Source organism: Montipora capricornis, chromosome 2 (assembly GCF_036669925.1).
Source record: "Montipora capricornis isolate CH-2021 chromosome 2, ASM3666992v2, whole genome shotgun sequence".
In the NCBI taxonomy this organism is placed as follows: Eukaryota; Metazoa; Cnidaria; class Anthozoa; order Scleractinia; family Acroporidae; genus Montipora; species Montipora capricornis.
The window spans coordinates 55,676,344-55,694,551 of NC_090884.1; the positions used below are offsets into that span (position 1 = coordinate 55,676,344).

Here is an 18,208-nt window from a genome sequence, read left to right on the forward strand (position 1 = left end):
TTAAAATCGCGCGTCCTTAAGTTCTCCATTAAACGTGACAGAGATTGAGTTTTTATTAATTGGCACCAGGCAAAAATTATCTCATGTCAAGGAAGTACCTAATATTACCATTAATAATACTCCTGTCAAGCAAATTTTCTCAGCGAAGTCTCTGGTGCTTAACCTTGATGAAAATCTTAACTGGGAAAGTCACATTAACATATTGGCTAAGAAAATTGAGCAGGTATTAATGCTATCAAACGTATTAGTCATTTTGTCCCATGCGAAATATTGATTACTGCTTATAATGCCTCGTTCAACCGCACTTTGATTATTGCAGAACTGTGTTGGGCAGTTGTGGAAAATGCCTCGTCTTAAAGCTCCAAACAGTCCAAAATCAGGCGGCGCGTATCATAACCTTCTGAAATTACGATTCTGACGCAGATGAACTTATGCATACCCTAGGATGGAGAAACCTGAATGTCAACGCGCGATCACTAAATCCATTTTAAGGTTACCGTATGCCTTCAGATCGCCAATTTTCTTCAAATTTGGATTTTTCTGTGAAGTGATGATCGAAATGGGATATCTGGTGTAAAAAAGAAATTATTCAAAAAGATTAAACATTGGCGGAGAAATGGCGGTTTTACGTCTTGGTCGGAAGTAAAAATTACCCGTTTGATTGACAGTCTTGGCGCTGTTTTCTGAAATCAAATTTTTCACTTGAAGCGGACACTTTAAAGGGCCAAAAATCAAAGGGAATTTGTCCAATTGCCCCCAAAATTTTACAGTGGCTAGATTAACATATAACCAAGGAGGCAGTGTGGTCCAGTGATTAGGGCGCATGCCTTGAGATCCGGAGATCCCGGGTTCAAGACCCGCTCTTAGCACTCGTTGAATTTGTTCCCGGTAGTCCCCTGGTTCAACTTCCTAGCTGCACTTGTAAATAGCCAACTGGTTTGCCTCCGGCCAGTTGGGATTCTTAACAGTTGTTGTTGTTGTTGTGTTCTGTTGTTTCGTTGATCGTGTTTCATTGGCCCTGAAAAGCCCCTATGGGGAGCGATCAATTAAGTATGTAATGTAATGTAATGTAATGTAATGTAACAACAAAAGTGTCTGCGAATGTTTTATTTCAAAATATTTTTTCTCTGAGAACGATTTTTGTACGAACACTTCACATTCGTTTAATACTGTTTCGAAAACGTTCTATGACTTTTCACTGTAACTGAGCATGGCAAAACGCAGATGCCTTTTTTTAGCGCTTTGGGTCGGGAAACGGAGGAACAAAATAAAATAGCGAAAAGCAAAATTTGCTTTGGCTTGTAGCTTAGAAAAGGTGATTCGGATGCTCGCATTTAGAGGTCATGAAAAATTCGACAATTCATTTAATTTCAAAAATCTTGATATTGTTTGATAGCCAGCTCTATAAGCTTTAATTTGATATAGGGGTTTAGGTATTTACAGTTCAAGTTATTTAAACCGAACGCGCCACATCGCTCGGACGCGAGACACCCCTGAACGTATACGGTAACCTTAATGTATAAAACGCTACACAGTTATACCCCGGAATATTTAAGGTCAAAATTTATCAAAAGGAACATCATAATTTCGTATAATTTAAGGGATACTGAGAGTAGGCGTGCGATTCCACTCGGTCCCCGCACAGAATTTTTTAAAAGAAGATTTAGCTACAGTGGTGCGGTGTTGTGGAATAGCTTAGCTCACCATCTGCGTACAGCGTTATCGCTGACAGAGTTCAAATCTCAAATAATCCACCACAGATTCTGGAGTGAGTGAATCTTTTGTTGATCTATGAGCACCGCATCCTTGTAAAACAGGTTTTTACATTATTTACTAGATTATTGTAGTATAGTAGACTATATTAGGTAGGTAGCTGTCTAGTATCAGCATTTTAATTGTTTTAATTATTATTGTAATTAAATTCCTGAAGGATTAACCGTGGATAAATAAAGGTTGACTTCACTTTACTTGATGAAACCTGCACTGCTGGGGGAACTTTGGGGACATATACTGTTTTGAAGAAAAGCCCTGGGGTGTACACATCAGGTCCCAGTTGTTCAAACGATGGATAGCGCTATCCTCCGGATAAATCACTATCCACTGGATAACTCAATCGATTTTGCGAGTGTTGATCCACTGGATAGTGATTTATCCGGTGGATAGCGCTATCCATCGTTTGAACAACTCGGGCCAGGTGGTTTCCATGTCTCAAGACGAGTGGTTCAGTCATCCAGGCCACATTCCTTGTTTGAGGATAAAACCATAGCATACCAGTGGCTACAATCTCAGACAAAAATAAAGGGGACACTTCACGCTGCGTAGCAGATTACCCCTTCCCCCTATTCAATGTTGCAAAGAGAACGGCGTTTTTCCAGGAGCCCGACAGTTTTTACGCCATCAACATTGTCACGGGGGAGGGGGGCTCAAACATGCTTTGGTGTCACGATCTTTTTGACCGGGATTGTAGATTAACATATAAACAGGGAGGTAGTGTGGTCCAGTGGTTAGGGCGCTTGCCTTGAGATCCGGAGATCCCGGGTTCAAGACCCGCTCTTGGCGCTCGTTGAATTTGTTCCCGGTAGTCCCTGGTTCAACCTCCCAGCTGCACTTGTAGCTTGTACACTTGTACACTTGCCTCCGGCCAGTTGGGATTCTTAACAGTTGTGGTGTTGTTGTTGTTGTGCTCTGTTGTTTCGTTGATTGTGTTTCATTGGCCCTGAAAAGCCCCTATGGGGAGCGGTCAAGTAAGTATGTAATGTAATATAATGTAACTTGATAACTCAATCGATTTTGCTAGTGTTGATCCACTGGATAGTGATTTATCCGGTGGATAGCGCTATCCATCGTTTGAACAACTCGGGCCAGGTGGTTCCCATATCTCAAGACGAGTGGTTCAGTCATCCGGCCACATTCCTTGTTTGAGGCAAAAACCGTAGCATACCAGTCTGATTACAAAGTGTACACAGGCGCCCTGCTAAAGGTAACATACATACATACATGCATAACTTTATTTCATCTCGAATTTCAATAACTACAATTAAGAGCTAATATCTTCGAGACGTTACTGTACATTTACAGCTAAAATACATAGCATAAACAGATACATAACTAAATACATAATATAATTTCAATTGTAAAGATATTAATTGAAAAGAAAAGTCACTTTACAAAATGTGGCCCTGGATTCTCTTTTAAACCCAGTAAACTCAGTGGTACGGATAAACTCAGGTAGCGCATTCTGCAACGTAGCTGATAAGTAAGAAAAAGAACTAAGACCATAACTGGTTGTTCTACGTTTATTGAGGGACAATGTAATTTCCGCGAAGGTTATGAGAAGAAGACCGCAGAGAAGACTCAGTCATATTTCATATACAGTAGCATGAAAATCATTAAAAAGTAGACTTTTATACTGTAATATGAGGAAATATTGCATAGAGATGTAGAGGTTGATGTCAGTGGTAAGGAGAGGGGTAATCTGCAATGATATGAATCTAGCTAAATCTCTTATTTACATTATACAGTTCCTTTAATTTGACAAGAAATTACGAAAGTGCGAGGATTAGGGCGAAAAAAGCACAGTCTACGTTAATGGCACACAGCAGCCAGGGCTACTGCTTAGTATCTGGCTAGTGGTTCTCAGGTTGCCTCCTTCCTGCCCGAAAAGAATTCTGGGTAATTTTGCCATTCAATGACAAGGGAAGACGCCCGATTCTCCTTTCACAGGTTTTTTTTTTTTTTTTTTTTTTTTTTTTAAAGTGTCGGGCCACCCAGACAAAGTCATTTTGTCTGTCATATGGTAAGCACTGAAGTCGCAGAATCCCACGTCATGAATTTTTAAACAACTCTAACGTCCAACTGAGAAGACGTATAAATCTAATGCTCGTGTCATTTCGATCTACGCCCTGTCCCCTTGGGCAACATTGTATTGGCATTTTCTACCCTGGACTTTTCAAACGGAAATGAAAAACAAAAATGGAGGAAGCCTGTGACAATGCCTTATCCGGTACGGACTCGAGAAATTTGTAAGAGTTTTCCGAGTGGTTGGTTTGACTTCGAATTGTATGCATTTCATTTCACCCTTAAGAAGGAGGGCGGCAAGATAAACGAAAATGTCGCTGAAAAGAAGGCTGTGCGGAAAACGAAGACCCCCCAAAAAACATAACATACCAAACAGCAAATAGCTATCTGTTGTGAATTACTATAGGCTCTTCGTTTTCCACACACCCAGACCAGTATGTGGAAAACAAATACCAAAAACGATAACCCCCACAAACATATAAAACGACGAACGGAGAATAGCCAAACACAACATCGCCGTTGTTTGACGTGGCCGACGAGTCATTTCAGGCGAACTACCGCATGGTTTTCGTTTTCCATACATCCAGGCCGGTATGCGGAAAGCGAAGACCAATAACGAAGACCCCCACAAAAACATAACAATAGCCAAACACAACATCGCTGTTGTTTGAAGTGGCCGAGCAGTCATTTCAGGTGAACTACTGCAAGGTCTTCGTTTTCCACACACTCAGGCCGGTATGTGGAAAACGAAGACCAAAAACGACTGACCCCACAAAAAAATACATCGACGAACGGAGAGTAGCCAAACGAAACATCGCTGTTGTTTGTGGTTGCCAATGAATCATTTCAGGCGAATTATCGCAGTTCATACACATCTCCCGACAGAGAGTAGCTGTGCACTGGCATGTTTACCAGGCACTACAAAAATTATCTACATGAAAAAAATAGGGTGGGTACAAAACGAAGACCGAAGACCCCCAAAATCGTCCTTGAAAATCATTTGAAACATGATCAAGTTCTCGCGACTGAAGAGGAAACAAGAAACATGAACGTTGGGGTTGGATGGACTATGGGGGGTACGGAGTGTGGAAAGCACGTAGTGTGGAAAGTGTAGAGTGCGGAGTGTTGTGAGTCAGTGAATGACACATAATCATAATATATAAATCATAAGATATGGTATTATAATACTATAGCATTCAAGAAACGCAAAGCGAATGGTTACAATATAGTGCTAGTAATGTCACGGTGTTAATAAATGGCTAACTGGAACTTACATTGTAAAGGCATTCGAGCAGGAACGCTAAGCGAGTGTTCTATAACAAAAAAGGCACCTCCTTTCCTCTCAAAAGCCGAATCATTAATCACTAACTGCCTGATCATCTTAAGGCCTGCCCAAACGCTCGCAACATTTCCACGCAAAATCTTGCAACATTGTTGCATGATGTTGCGACATGTGTTGAACGGGGTGGCCAAACGCACGCACATTTCCATCATTTTCAACGCATCATTTCAATGTTCATATGGCCCAGGCCCCTGGAGCAAGCAGTGGACCTAACGCGCATGCCGTAGCGCAACAATGTTACGTGAACGTGGCCAAACGAGTACAACATCATGCAACATCCAAAATGTTGTACGAAAAAATTTGACCGTTTTCAAATTTGATCCAACATGTTGCAACATATTGCAACACGGTGGCCAAACGTATGCAACATGTTGTGCCCAACAATGTTGCAAGATGTTGCGTTGAAATGTTGCGAGCGTTTGGCCAGGCTTTTAATCGATTATATTAAAGACTAGGGCCTGGTTGTCAAAAGCCGATTAACGCTAATCCCAGATTAAAAATTAACCGAAGGAGTTAAACTCGTACACCGACGCCAAATGCTGTCCAACGCTGATATTCGGAAAAACTTTACATTAGAAGAAGTCAATCTTTACAAAAAAAAAAAAAAATCAAAAGAAACTTTCACCAAAAAGTCGAAAACATAAAACATCAGACTGTTGATAATCAAACTGATCGAAAACGCTTAGACTCATAATTTTAACAGCCTTTACCTTAAAGTTTTATATTTTACTTTATTCGCTCATACAAACGAGGCTTTATCTAAAAGTTAAAAAAGTTTTACAAACTCGGAGCTAAAAGTTAAAACTTATGAAATATTTCGTCCGTTTTTCAACCGGACTTCATCAGTCAATGATGTGAAGATGAATTATAAAAAGGTTTTTAACGCCTCTTGGGGGTTAGAATTGTGTCATAGATGGCTGCTAATTCGTAACCATTGTCTCTGTTTAACGCCGGTTTCGTAAGTTTAATTTGAATAGCTTCTTTTATCCTGCGTTTGAAGGTGTTAACTTCGGTTGATAGTACTTTTGTCTTATTTGAGTCCACCGAGTGGCCCTCCAGGCGACAATGCTCGTGAATAGCTGATGAACTTCTTGATTGGTGTTCTTTTATTTGTAGAATTCACCCTGGAATGTGAAGTATGTGCTCGAGAGGCACATCTCTAGTAGAACAGATAATTGGGCGATGTCTAACGGGCATCTATCCGGTAAGCTCTGGTCACTTTCCAGTTTGGCTCTGACAACTGGAATGGCTTCATTGATCGGAATGCTGGTAAACAGTGAGGAAACATCGTATGACACGAGTTTCTGTCCAGGGGGTACTTCAAGTTCTGCAATCTTGTTGACAAAGTCTTCACTGTTGACGATGTGATGACTGTTGAGGCCAACAAGAGGTTTCATAATCTTAGCAAGGAACTTGGCAGTATCATACATCACGCTACCAATGCTCGAAACTATTGGCCGTAGCGGTACGTCTTTCTTGTGAATCTTGGGTAGCCCGTAGAACTTTGGGACATTCTCTGCTGTGGGGTACAGTTGATTGTAAAGATAATTAGGGATTCTCTTTTCTTTGCGCCACTCCTTCAAGGTTTGAATGGGTCTGGTTTTGATGGCTCTGGTTGGGTCAGATGTCAATTTTTCATACGTATTGGTATCGTCTAGAAGAGCCTTCACCTTGTTGTGATAATCTTGTTTGTTTAGGATTACCGTAGTGCGCCCTTTGTCCGCTGGTAAGATTACAATTGAATCGTCTTTCGCCAGAGCCTTAATGGCTTCCCTTTCAGCTCTGCTGATGTTTGATCTTGGGGGTTTGCTCTTGCTTACGATTTTAACTACTTCATTTCTCAGGCTCTCGGCTTGGCTTTTATCTTTTAGTTGATTACAGGCCAGTTCAGTGGCTGCCACGATCTCATCAACTGGGATCTTTGATGGAGTTACGCTAAAATTCAGACCTTTCATGAGAACCGAGCGTTCACTATCGGAAAGAGGGCGGTCAGAGAGATTCATAACCCACTTTGTCTGATCAATGTTGGTATCTCCAATGTTTGTCGTCGGTGATCGAGTTTCTTCTTTACTCAGTAGGCGGTCAAACTTTTGCCTCTGGCAGCTCTTGTGTCAAGGACACAACTGTCAATCTCAAGAAATGCGGTACTGTGTACCAGATCCATTGTGAGAAGTGTAAGAAGGAGTACGTTGGCGAAACGGCCCGCTCTCTGGAAATCAGGGTAAAAGAACACCAATCAAGAAGTTCATCAGCTATTCACGAGCATTGTCGCCTGGAGGGCCACTCGGTGGACTCAAATAAGACAAAAGTACTATCAACCGAAGTTAACACCTTCAAACGCAGGATAAAAGAAGCTATTCAAATTAAACTTACGAAACCGGCGTTAAACAGAGACAATGGTTACGAATTAGCAGCCATCTATGACACAATTCTAACCCCCAAGAGGCGTTAAAAACCTTTTTATAATTCATCTTCACATCATTGACTGATGAAGTCCGGTTGAAAAACGGACGAAATATTTCATAAGTTTTAACTTTTAGCTCCGAGTTTGTAAAACTTTTTTAACTTTTATTATGCTTCCGGAGCAGGAAACAAATGTTTTTAATTGAGGCTTTATCTGTTACCTGTGTTAGGCAGCCACCTCCTTAAAGCGGCCTTAGACACGTGATTATTAAACTTTAACTGGTCATCGACCTTGACGCCAAGCATCTCCAAATGAGAAGTTATGGGGATGGTATTTTCACTCCTAGAAGTCGGTGTGCTTTGTGTTTTACCCACGACAATGGCGTTGTATTTTGAACTGTTTCTTTTGAGACCGTTCGTCTTTTGAGACCGTTTGTCTACCAACGCAAGATCTGATCTTGAGTTGATTGCCCTTTCCACCTCAGTCCACTCACTATGGGCATAGAAGATTTGTGTGTCATCGGCGTAGCTAGAACGATTACACAGTTTCACAATATAGAATAGATCATTAATAAAGATATTAAATATTGGCTCCCTACTTTTACTCTTTGTTGACGGTCAGAAAAGCAGTTTTTGATGATAGTTGCGGTTTTGTCGTCAGCACTGTATTCTCTCAATTTACGAACGATGGGCTCATGAGGTAGAGAGTCGAAATCTTTTGATAATTTTGTCGATTGTCCAGTTCCTTTCACCATTGTTCCGTTACACTCATATCAGTAGGGTGGTGTCGCAACCATGGTGCTTACGGTAGGCAAAAACATTCTTGTGAAAGATCTTGTCAAATCGAAAGAGTATTAATTAGTGATCCTGTATTAGGCCGCCACTTGTATTAAGCGGTCACTTCCTCAAGTTCTGAGGGTAGCCGTTATATACAGGATCGACTTTACTCTGTTTTTCCACACTCTTCATTTTCCGCACCCTACGTTTTCTACACTCCGCACTCCACATAGTCCATCCAACGCAAAACTTGAAGCCTCTTTCCTCTTCAGTCGAGAATCATGTTTCAAGTGATTTTCAAAACGATTTTGAAGGCCACCCAAATTTTTGCATGTTAGAGGGTCATGAGTCTTCGCCCTCCTCTCTAGGCCCACAACAATCGATAAGCCGAATGTCGTGCAAATCGGTAGGGTACGTTTAAGGGCGTTTTAGTTCCACTGCATGACACATCTACCATGGCGCCTTGCCCAATACCTCATCTGAGCTTCATCTTTCCGGGTAATCATGACTGCGTTGGTTGAAGTGGGTTTAAGGTAGTCGATTCGTGCTAGTGACGCCATATTAGAGGTAGGGATATGGTAGGTAGGGCGCTTTGAGGTTCAAAAAGACTTCTGTTAGCACCAGGAAGCCGTCCTCACTCTCACATGGCAGTGGCCACGAACGCAAGAAGACCGCATGAAATATTTGATATTTGGAATTTTGAGCAGAACCAATACCTGATGACCTCTGATAATGAAAATCCCATTCGTACCAAGGACTCTTTCATCTTCCGTTCCCAGTAACAAAAACCCCATTTCCAGTAATCAAACCTATTTTCCAACCGCAAAAATCAGGTCAATCCTAGTTCCCGTCTTACCCCTTCACGACCCTGTAAATAAGCTTTGTAGGGCCTGGGTAATATGCCAGCGCACAGCGACTCTCACCTCGGGACATGAGTACGAGCAGCTATAATTCGCCCGAAATGACTCGCTGGCAACTTCAAATAACAGTGGTGCTGTTATTCCATTCGTCATTTTATATTTTTGTGGGGGTCTTCGTTTTTGGTCTTCGTTTTCCACATACCGGTCTAAGTGTGTGGAAAACGAAGACCTTGCAGTAATTCGATCGCCTGAAATGACTCGTCGGCCACGTCAAACAAAAGCGATGTTGTGTTTGGTTATTATTATTGTAGGGTGTTTTGGGGAAATCTTTACTTATAATCACGAGTTTAAAACTCGAACATGGTAATGTGGAATTACTTTACTGGTAATATTATCGTTACATCACAAACAAGATGATTCTGAGAAGAAAAACTATCTATACCCAGGCGGTTTGGCAAAAACTTGATAAACGTGGGGTCGACTTTTTTCATCCATTTCAATCTTGTCCATTTGAGTCTATCCATGCTTCTCTTTCCTTTTACTGTATTTCTTTCATGTTGTTCAACAGATTTGAGTGGTTATTGAAATGTTGCATTCTACCATTTAGGCATTTTGGGTGTCCTGAATTTATATCCTTTTTCGTGACATAGCCCCTTTGACGATCGTCAACCTCTGTGTCCGGTCTATTTGTTAAAAAATAATGTCAACAATAATCGTTAGCATAAACCTGTGGCATTATTTTACGTGAGCACATTTGTGTTGGTCCTTTTTCGTCATCTGATAAAATGGGAGTGGAAAGGTTGGACTGAACAATGACTGATACGTGTTATGTTTTGTGACAGGAATGTCCAGTTCAGTGGAAGACAACCCAATGTCATATATAGATACATAGCTTCCCAGAAAAATCTCTCTGAGGAGGGAGATAGAAAAGAAAGAGCTGGAATTTCAAAGGGAACCTTCAGCCTTTGGCATTAGGTCTCCACTTATGTCCAGAAATGGGCAAGGCTTCAAAGAACATATGTAATACCCCTTTAGATTTTCTTCCGTTGCATGTTTTCTTGTGAGTTTCCGCATCTGCCACAATGATCAAGCGTGGCACAATGTCTGCGGTTGTTGTGTGGAGGAATATTTACTCGCAGTGTGCCATATAAAATTAAAAGGAAGTCGGAGCAACGACAAAAGCAACGTCAATCAAAATTTTACTTCAGGACGGTTCCTACTATTGTTATTGCGCATACGTTCTGCGCTGCTTACTGATATTTTTGCACGGTTTAAAAGTAAAAACTATCAGGAGAAAGCAGAACTTAGCAAGTGCTGATCTGGTTTGAGCGTGACCACGCATTTTTCAGAGATAATTAAGCTTCAATTAGGAACACACTGCCCTACATTGCTTTGTATTTTAAAGCTTTTTGAAATATTGTTGATTAGTTATCTTTGAAAATGCGTAGTTACCGCCAATTTTCTTTTAGGATTTCAATAACACTCGTTAAGATGTGCTTTTACCGCATGTTCACAAACCGCACAAAACATACCTTCGAATTAGGAGGTACCGTCCCTAAGGCCCGGGCAAATGGCTTCATCATTTTGCTTCAACATCCATTCGCTTTTGTCGAACGATGTTGACTGCTTGGGTGGGCAAACGGTTTCGACACATCAACATTTCATTCAACAAAGCTTCACGAGAAGCCCGGTATTCAATCCCAGGCTGCCGCAGCCGCAGTTGTTTATATGGATACGTCATTGAGAGACCTATTAGTGCGCATGCGCGTACCCAACAATGTTGAATGGGTTGTGATTAGGATGGATACTCCACAGGCAGACAACCCTAAGGATACGAGAGCGCTTGAAGTCACGTTATTTTGAAACAGCCGATTCAACTGATCGAGGAAAATGTTCCATAAAAACTTCAAATCGCGATGTTTCTTTTCGAAAATTCATTTCATGGACAGCCAGCGCTAACCACTCTGGACAGCCAGATAAATAAAGTTCACTCACCTACTATTCTCTGCGTTGTCCTGAGTGATTTGATGGCTTCGATTTCCTCTTTAGATCCCACGCGTCGCCACATACAATATAAATAGACAAGGCGTGCAACTTCCAAGACCGCTCACAGCCGAGTGCCTCCAGAATTTAGCCGAATTTCTTCCACTTCTAAAGGTCGCTCGCCTCTCAGCCTTGGGCACGTAAAAAGTCGATATTTTTGCTAGCATCGTGCCAAAAATCATCGCATTTACACGGCTCTGCAACCTCAAAATCCTGCTCGATTTTCAAGGTTCGCTCAGGTTTTTGTTATTTCCAGATGATCTGGACACCGCTCATGCATCATTGGAATTTGATAACTGTCATCAAAATCAAATTAACCAATCAAAAAGCACAGATTAATAATTTTGTCTCTCTTGGGGGAAATCTGTGCTTTTTGATTGGTTAATTTGATTTGATCAAATTCAATGGTGCATGACTTCTGTCCACATCATCTGGAAATCCTCCAAAATAAGGTAAGACACTTAGTTTTGTGTATATAAGGTGGCAAACGATCTTACTAAAGTCCTACTATAGTGTCACCAGAACAACTTACGAAAGCTAACCATTTCGAGTCACAGCTTAACCCTTATCACTAGAGATCAGTGCCTATTAAACCCTAACCCGTAGTCTGGGAGTCAGCGACGTGAAAGAATCAAGGTTTTGCCAATCACATCCGGGTTGTGTCGAAGCATGGTAAGACTAACCAGCGTCAAATACCATGGAAATCTATAAGGTTTGATACCTCTTAACCAACGGCTAGCGCTAACCAGATTTCGAGTGACCGGTACCAGGTGCAGCAAGGATACAACAGTGAACAGTTTGTTCTCTATCTTGACCTCAAGACCGTTCATTCCAACCCACTTATAACATACTTCTCCATAACTGTACAAAGTTAACGAAATGAGAGTATCGTTAAGGACCATTAAGGCCCGGGAAAACGGCTTCGATCGTTTTGTGTAACACGTATCACAGGCAACCTAGTTTACACTTGTGGAGCGTCTAGTTTTACATTCAGAGTAAAGCGCTTCTAATAGTTGTTTAGGGTTGGCTACGGCAACAACAGCGCCACAAAACAATAATATATTAATATTATTGGCCAAATTAGAGACAAATAATCGTGCCAACCAGCAGTTATTCTCTGCCTAAACAGAGTGTTGTGTACCAGCCAAAGCGGGTTAACACTGAGATTGTCAGGTACTGCCATGTACCGTCACCAAATGTTCCACGTGTGTATGCACGAAGTGACTCATCTTATCCATCCCAGTCATAACCATGTTTGAAAAAGGGGGAAAAACGGCTTCAACTTGAATGTTTGTTGAAGCAAAGTTGAAACGCATTAAACTCATTCAACCCTGGTTCAACTTCAAAACGTCTTTGTTTGTTATTTATTTGTTTGAGCAGGTTGAAGTTTTGGCACCTATTTAGCTGATGTGGACCTGCTATACCCACCCACCCATATACACACAGAGGACAGCCACAACACAAACAAAAAAACAAACAAACAACCTCAGTGTTAACCCGCTTTGGCAGATACACAACACTCTGTTTAGGCAGAGAATAACTGCTGGGTTAGCACGATTATTTGTCTCTAATTTGGCCAATAATATTAATATATTATTGTTTTGTGGCGCTGTTGTTGCCGTAGCCAACCCTAAACAACTATTAGAAGCGCTTTACTCTGAATGTAAAACTAGACGCTCCACATGCGTAAACTGGTTGCCAGTGATACGTGTTACACAAAAATAGAAGGCACTGAGTTGGGTGGTGTCGAACTGCAGCGTTCCAGTTAACTTTTTCAAGTGGGGGGTCATTTAGACCATTTGAGGGGTCACCAAGACGTCATGCCAGCAGTGGCCCTTTGGCTCACATGTTCTCACGGAAGGAAGCTATCCACAATGGCAATAAGGTTAGGCTTTTTAATTGCGATTTTTTTCATATAATTATCTTTTTTAAGCTTTTTATCGGGATTCCCACACAAATCCATACAGTTTTTGTCTGCCATGCTCACACTGAGCTTGGGACACCTGTGGGAAAGCTTCAAAACATAAGGAACGGATTTTTCTTTCAATTTAGCTCAATTGCAATCATTGATTTCTGCAGAGGGTCCCCAATTAGTGTCCCAGCAATAAATACAGTTGACATTTAAATAAAGTTCATCATATTCATTATAATTATTATATAGCAGAGTATTCAACTGAATGCTACATTCTAATCAAGCAACACAGGGCGAAAACTGTAACTTGTGAGCCGTGGAGTAAAAAAGAAAAAATAAACTTAAGTTAAAATGCAAAATGCAAAATCTCTCTCTCTATATATATATCTATAATATATATTAAATAATCCTAAAAAACTACGTGGTGTGTACGGTCCTCTTTCTATCTAAAACTCAGACTGCAACCTTGAAAGTCCGGGCAATATTCAACGTGCCCGAGAGCACCGCCCTCTGCATCTTCCACAGTACGTCTGTGCTTCTGCCTCCCACGAGCTCGCGCATTGTGACATCCAGCATTATTATTATTATTATTATTATTATTATTATTATTATCATTATTATTATTATTATTTCCTCTGCGTTTTTCACAATTACCGGCCTCGTTTGAGGAAGAAAAAAAATCCCTTTGGAAATACACCAGAAGTGAATCGCCAACCATTTTCCAGGTTTCCAGAAACAGGTTTCCAGTTGATGCAGGGTAAGAACATCTGTAGATTAAGTTAAATGTTGGTTTTTGAAGAAGTGGGGTGGAGCTTACCATACACCATTGTGTCTCGGAATCGATTTTAAGGACCTTTAAGACTCAACGTCATGTGGGTTGCGTTTTTTGGTTCTTTACTACACTACATGTAGCTCTGAGACGCTTTCCTCTGAGAAGTTTTCTTCCTTATTTAATGAATAAAGAGCAAAAATAGACATTAGGTGATAGCAGTACAATTTTTCATTTTGATAGCTGATAGGTCATTGCAGCTATTAAGGAAGCAATTTGACAAGTTGCAAAATACCCTGATCTCATTAAGTCTGTCTTTTTTAAGGCTTCTTAACAACTCCTTTAATATGTTGCTTCCTTTAACAATTATTATTCGCAAAAGGCAAGGTGAATATCAGTGAATGAAAACTAAGATGAAGTCAAGGTTTTTATTCACTGATATTCACTGAGCCTGAGGTAAATACCAGTAAATTGTTTTTTTGTATAATTACATAGGTGATTATTTGAAAAATATGCATTTTCTTCAAAACAATAATTTTAACAAAACGGCTTGCAGCCATTTTGATAAAAAAAACCACTTTCGTGAATATCACAAGTGCAACCAATCAGAGAATTTTCAATAATCACCTATGTAATTAAACCAAAATAGTATAGTCACCTTTATAGAAAATTGTTTCATATCCCCCAGTTCCAAAATATTCCCCATCATAAACAAAGCTTTATTTAAGCAAGTTTCCAGATAAAAGATTATTTACAGAATATTAAATTAACGCAAAAAACTGGGGAAAGGAAAGTCATTTCTATTACTTGAAGATATTTTAAAGATTTGTACATGTAAGTCTTCAAACTTTAAACCCACTGATTGTCCTTTTCCTTAACTGTTCTAAATTACAGTCTCATGTTACACCTTGCAGTTGGCTTAAGCATCATATGACATTCACAGTGTTAAAAATTAGAAAAATCTTGAGCAGATATAAAACAGAAAGTTGTTTAGGGTGCTTGCAAGATGCTGCTTCCATTCTTACTACAGTATAGCAGCAGTTGGAAAAAACCACCTCATCAAAAGGTTTACTTGAGACATACAAGCATCCCCTTCTGCAAGCAGGCAAAAGATTGTTTGATGACCAAACTCTTGTTTACATAATATTTCCAGAGCTCTATTCACAATATGGTGGTGGTGAACCTGATGTATAGGATGGCGGACTGGTACTTGTTGGTGGGTGGCTGTGAACTACTTGAAAAACAATAAATGAAACCAATATCAGCAAATTTTAATATTAATTTTGTTTAGTGATAAGCATTTCCCACTGAGTTTGCTTGTAAAGAATTGGACAGACCACTTTAATACCATTATGTTGAAATGGATGATATGAGTAAGTACAGGAACAAGCTTCGCTATTGCCTCTTTTGGTCTGACAATACCACCCCTATATATCACTGTCTTGCTTTGCCCTAGCAAAATCGCACCCTTCCGTAACATAATTAACAATTATTCTATGAGGGTGCGTGGGATATGGAGTGATAGATAACCCACTGAGTTGGTTATAATCATTTTATATCTAGCAAGGCCGAGTAGAATAATTGTTTTATTATAAACTCCATGGTGTTCCCGGGGGTAGTATTGTCGACTATGGCATCGATTTCTGCCACGGTCTATTCTGGTCCAAAACGGCTTTTGGCGGCCATTTTTTTCTCAGAGCTGCAAAAATGTTTTTAGCTTGCTTCATTGCTGATGCATTCCTTGACCATATTAGGTACATCAGGTTAATAAACTGATAACCTGTGTCCGGTGAGCCAATGAAAATGCTGGAAATCTGATATCCGTAGTCCAGTTTTTATGATTTTGTTTATTTGGAGAGTACATGTAGTTGGTTGTAAAAGACAGTGACCATGCTTAACGAACAATGAATTATAATAATTATATGTTAAGCCACCCCCACCCCTCCCCCCAATCCAATTTAGGTGACATCTATCACTATCTTGCCTCACCGTAACAAAGACTAGTTTCACCCTTCCATAATAGTACGAAAACTCATTGTGTGCTAAGCCACCCATTCCCCAGTTAGAGTCTTTCAACCCTTTGCCCTGGCAAAAAATTAACTACCGTAACAATCCAATGTAACTGTTATTGTGTGAACACCCTAAGCTAAGATTTTGTGGATGACAAAAGTTTCTTCATGTCTGACATGAAGTTTAGCAAAAGTTAATCATTATTGGTGTACAGGTTGGTCTTCTTCCCTTAACTTAAAGATATACAATATTATTAAATGTACTTGCAACTCCGATCCTAGGTCATTTTAGATCATTTTAGGTCATTCCTTGTTTTAGTGACTACGACAAATTCTCCCCCTTAATCTTTCCACCTAACCTCCTCGCCCAAGCAAAGTTTTTTTCTTAGCAAGACTTGCTTTTCCTGATACCAACATTGAATGGGAGAGGGGGAGTACAAGTGATCAATGTAATGTAAAGATGGATTTTTCATAACAATTACTGTGGACTTCTCAGTTCAGTGTCTAGACTACCTTTGTCACTTATTGTAAAGAATCATTATTGATCTTAATAAGAAAATAACCAACCTTGAGTTGGATTGCTATTACCGGTAAGCTCATCTGGTGGCACAGGTGCCCCAGGGTCTCCAGGGCATGGTAAATTATTGAGATCCACTTGAGGTGACTCAGGTATTCCTGTGACTACAACCGTAAGCTTTGGATCCACTGCATGACTGGATAAGCTTCCACTGAAGGTTGCCGGTGGTGAGTGTTTAGGAACTGGGGAATGGACAATAATTATTTGTTTTTATGATTACAGACTCCTTAGCTGCTCGTCTTTCTTTGTATTTAAGTCCTAGCATTACTATTATTGTTCAAGCGATCCAACCATAGAATGCATCTCAGTATAATGGGTGTACTTTTCAAGAATTGAAAACAGTGGCTTAAATTTATAATGGCGACTTTATTAAGTCACCATGTAAGGGTAGAGGTATTTTGTAGGACACCAAATGCAGCATATTGATCAGCTTTGTAAGTTATAGACGAGTTCACACTCTTGAGTGCATCATGGGTAATCAAGGCAACATGGCGGGTAATTCAAAGGTGTGGTATCCGTTCTTTGGAATTCCTTTATCATATGGCTTTTTTTGTCTCCATACATTCTCTGTAATTTTGTGCCTATGGAAATACAGGAAATGTATGGCATAAACTTTATTTAATAAAATAATTTGTACAATATCCATTCTCTCTAAATTTATTCTGCCACACATCTGAGCGCTGTTTTGGAAAATAAATTCAACCCAAAATTGCATATCACCGTTTTGAGCTTTCTTACAAACCTTGGAATTTTCTTCCATCTTGCCCTGATTACCCATGATGCACTCAAGATCGTGAACTCGTCTATTCAAATTACTTATGCACAATAATCAAATCTATGCATCAACTTGAAAATTGATTATCTTTCAGTTATTGTAGTGCACATCAACACAGCTATAATAATGTATAAACACAGATTTTAAAATGGCTAGATTTCAGTTATTCTAGCGTACATGCATGTCTACATCCATGGGTATATTTTAGAATGCTCAGCCTTCGGAACACGAACAAACAACAACTATCACGTATTCTTTGTAAAGGGTTTCCACTCAAAATCTCAGAGATAAGAGACTTTATGCTTAAAATTACTATTAAACTCTTAACTTATCACATCAATCATTAATTTTGATTCTCAAAAAAAAGATTTCATTTCTGGATGTCTTTAATTAATTCCTTACTTCGCTCTTGCTTTCTTTCCTCAAATTCTTTTAGAATTCTTTCCAGTATGTATCTCTGACCGGTGCACTTTTCTCTTATTGCGTGACAAAATTGGTCAAAGCCCGCAGATCCTCTAGAATCCACAAGATCCAACAATTTGTTGTTCTTCTGAATCGTGGTTTTCTCGGCTCTAATGTTTTCTTCGTCAAATTGATCAAGTACTCTTTTGGACCTCAGGTAAGTTATAATTTTGTCAGTTGCTAATTTTTCCACCAACCAGTCTCTAAGATCGATTAAAACGTCTTGTTTTATCGCCTCGTAAATGTCACTTTCTTCAACGGAAGTCGGATAGTTTGCGGCCATGTTGAAAATACATTTAAAAATACCTTGTTTAGAAAAAGCGGAAGTAGAGCTGCCGTTTAATGCGTCATATAACTTGAGACCAAATGCCAATCCATAACAAACAGGAGAGAATTTAAACGTTAAACAGTTAGAAAAGACAACATTGAAAGTCATATGTATTGTGTGCTGTCTGTAATGACTTTGCCTCCCTATGAATGA

The 18,208-nt window shown here is 39.9% G+C and overlaps 2 protein-coding genes across 3 annotated transcripts; both read right to left on the bottom strand.

The window, feature by feature from the left end:
• Positions 1-6,246: 6,246 nt before the first annotated feature.
• On the bottom strand, positions 6,247-7,143 carry LOC138037529 (uncharacterized). Its single transcript, XM_068883443.1, has one exon. It carries the CDS (start codon positions 7,141-7,143, stop codon positions 6,247-6,249), a length of 897 nt encoding a protein of 298 aa, XP_068739544.1.
• A 7,459-nt stretch (positions 7,144-14,602) lies between these two features.
• Positions 14,603-18,201, bottom strand: LOC138027936 (B-cell lymphoma/leukemia 10-like). Of its 2 annotated transcripts, none has more exons than XM_068875569.1 (3): positions 17,668-18,201; positions 16,481-16,672; positions 14,603-15,135 (listed from the first exon to the last, which is right to left on the bottom strand). In XM_068875569.1, exons 1-3 carry the CDS (start codon positions 18,161-18,163, stop codon positions 15,062-15,064), a joined length of 762 nt encoding a protein of 253 aa, XP_068731670.1. In that variant the 5' UTR covers positions 18,164-18,201; the 3' UTR covers positions 14,603-15,061. The 2 variants fall into 2 exon arrangements, with proteins under 2 accessions (XP_068731670.1, XP_068731661.1); XM_068875560.1 differs by having other exon boundaries at positions 14,603-15,138; positions 17,668-18,199.
• Positions 18,202-18,208: the final 7 nt, after the last annotated feature.

What these genes read in the sequence shown, in the direction of transcription:
- LOC138037529 (XM_068883443.1), bottom strand. Translation starts at nt 7,143, where the DNA reads ATGAATCTCTCTGACCGCCCTCTTTCCGATAGTGAACGCTCGGTTCTC.
- LOC138027936 (XM_068875560.1), bottom strand. Translation starts at nt 18,163, where the DNA reads ATGACTTTCAATGTTGTCTTTTCTAACTGTTTAACGTTTAAATTCTCT. An exon ending in GGAAAGAAAGCAAGAGCGAA is followed by an intron (nt 16,673 to 17,667) that starts GTAAGGAATTAA and finishes TCCATTCCCCAG; the next exon opens with TTCCTAAACACTCACCACCG. An exon ending in TAATAGCAATCCAACTCAAG is followed by an intron (nt 15,139 to 16,480) that starts GTTGGTTATTTT and finishes TTGTTTTTCAAG; the next exon opens with TAGTTCACAGCCACCCACCA.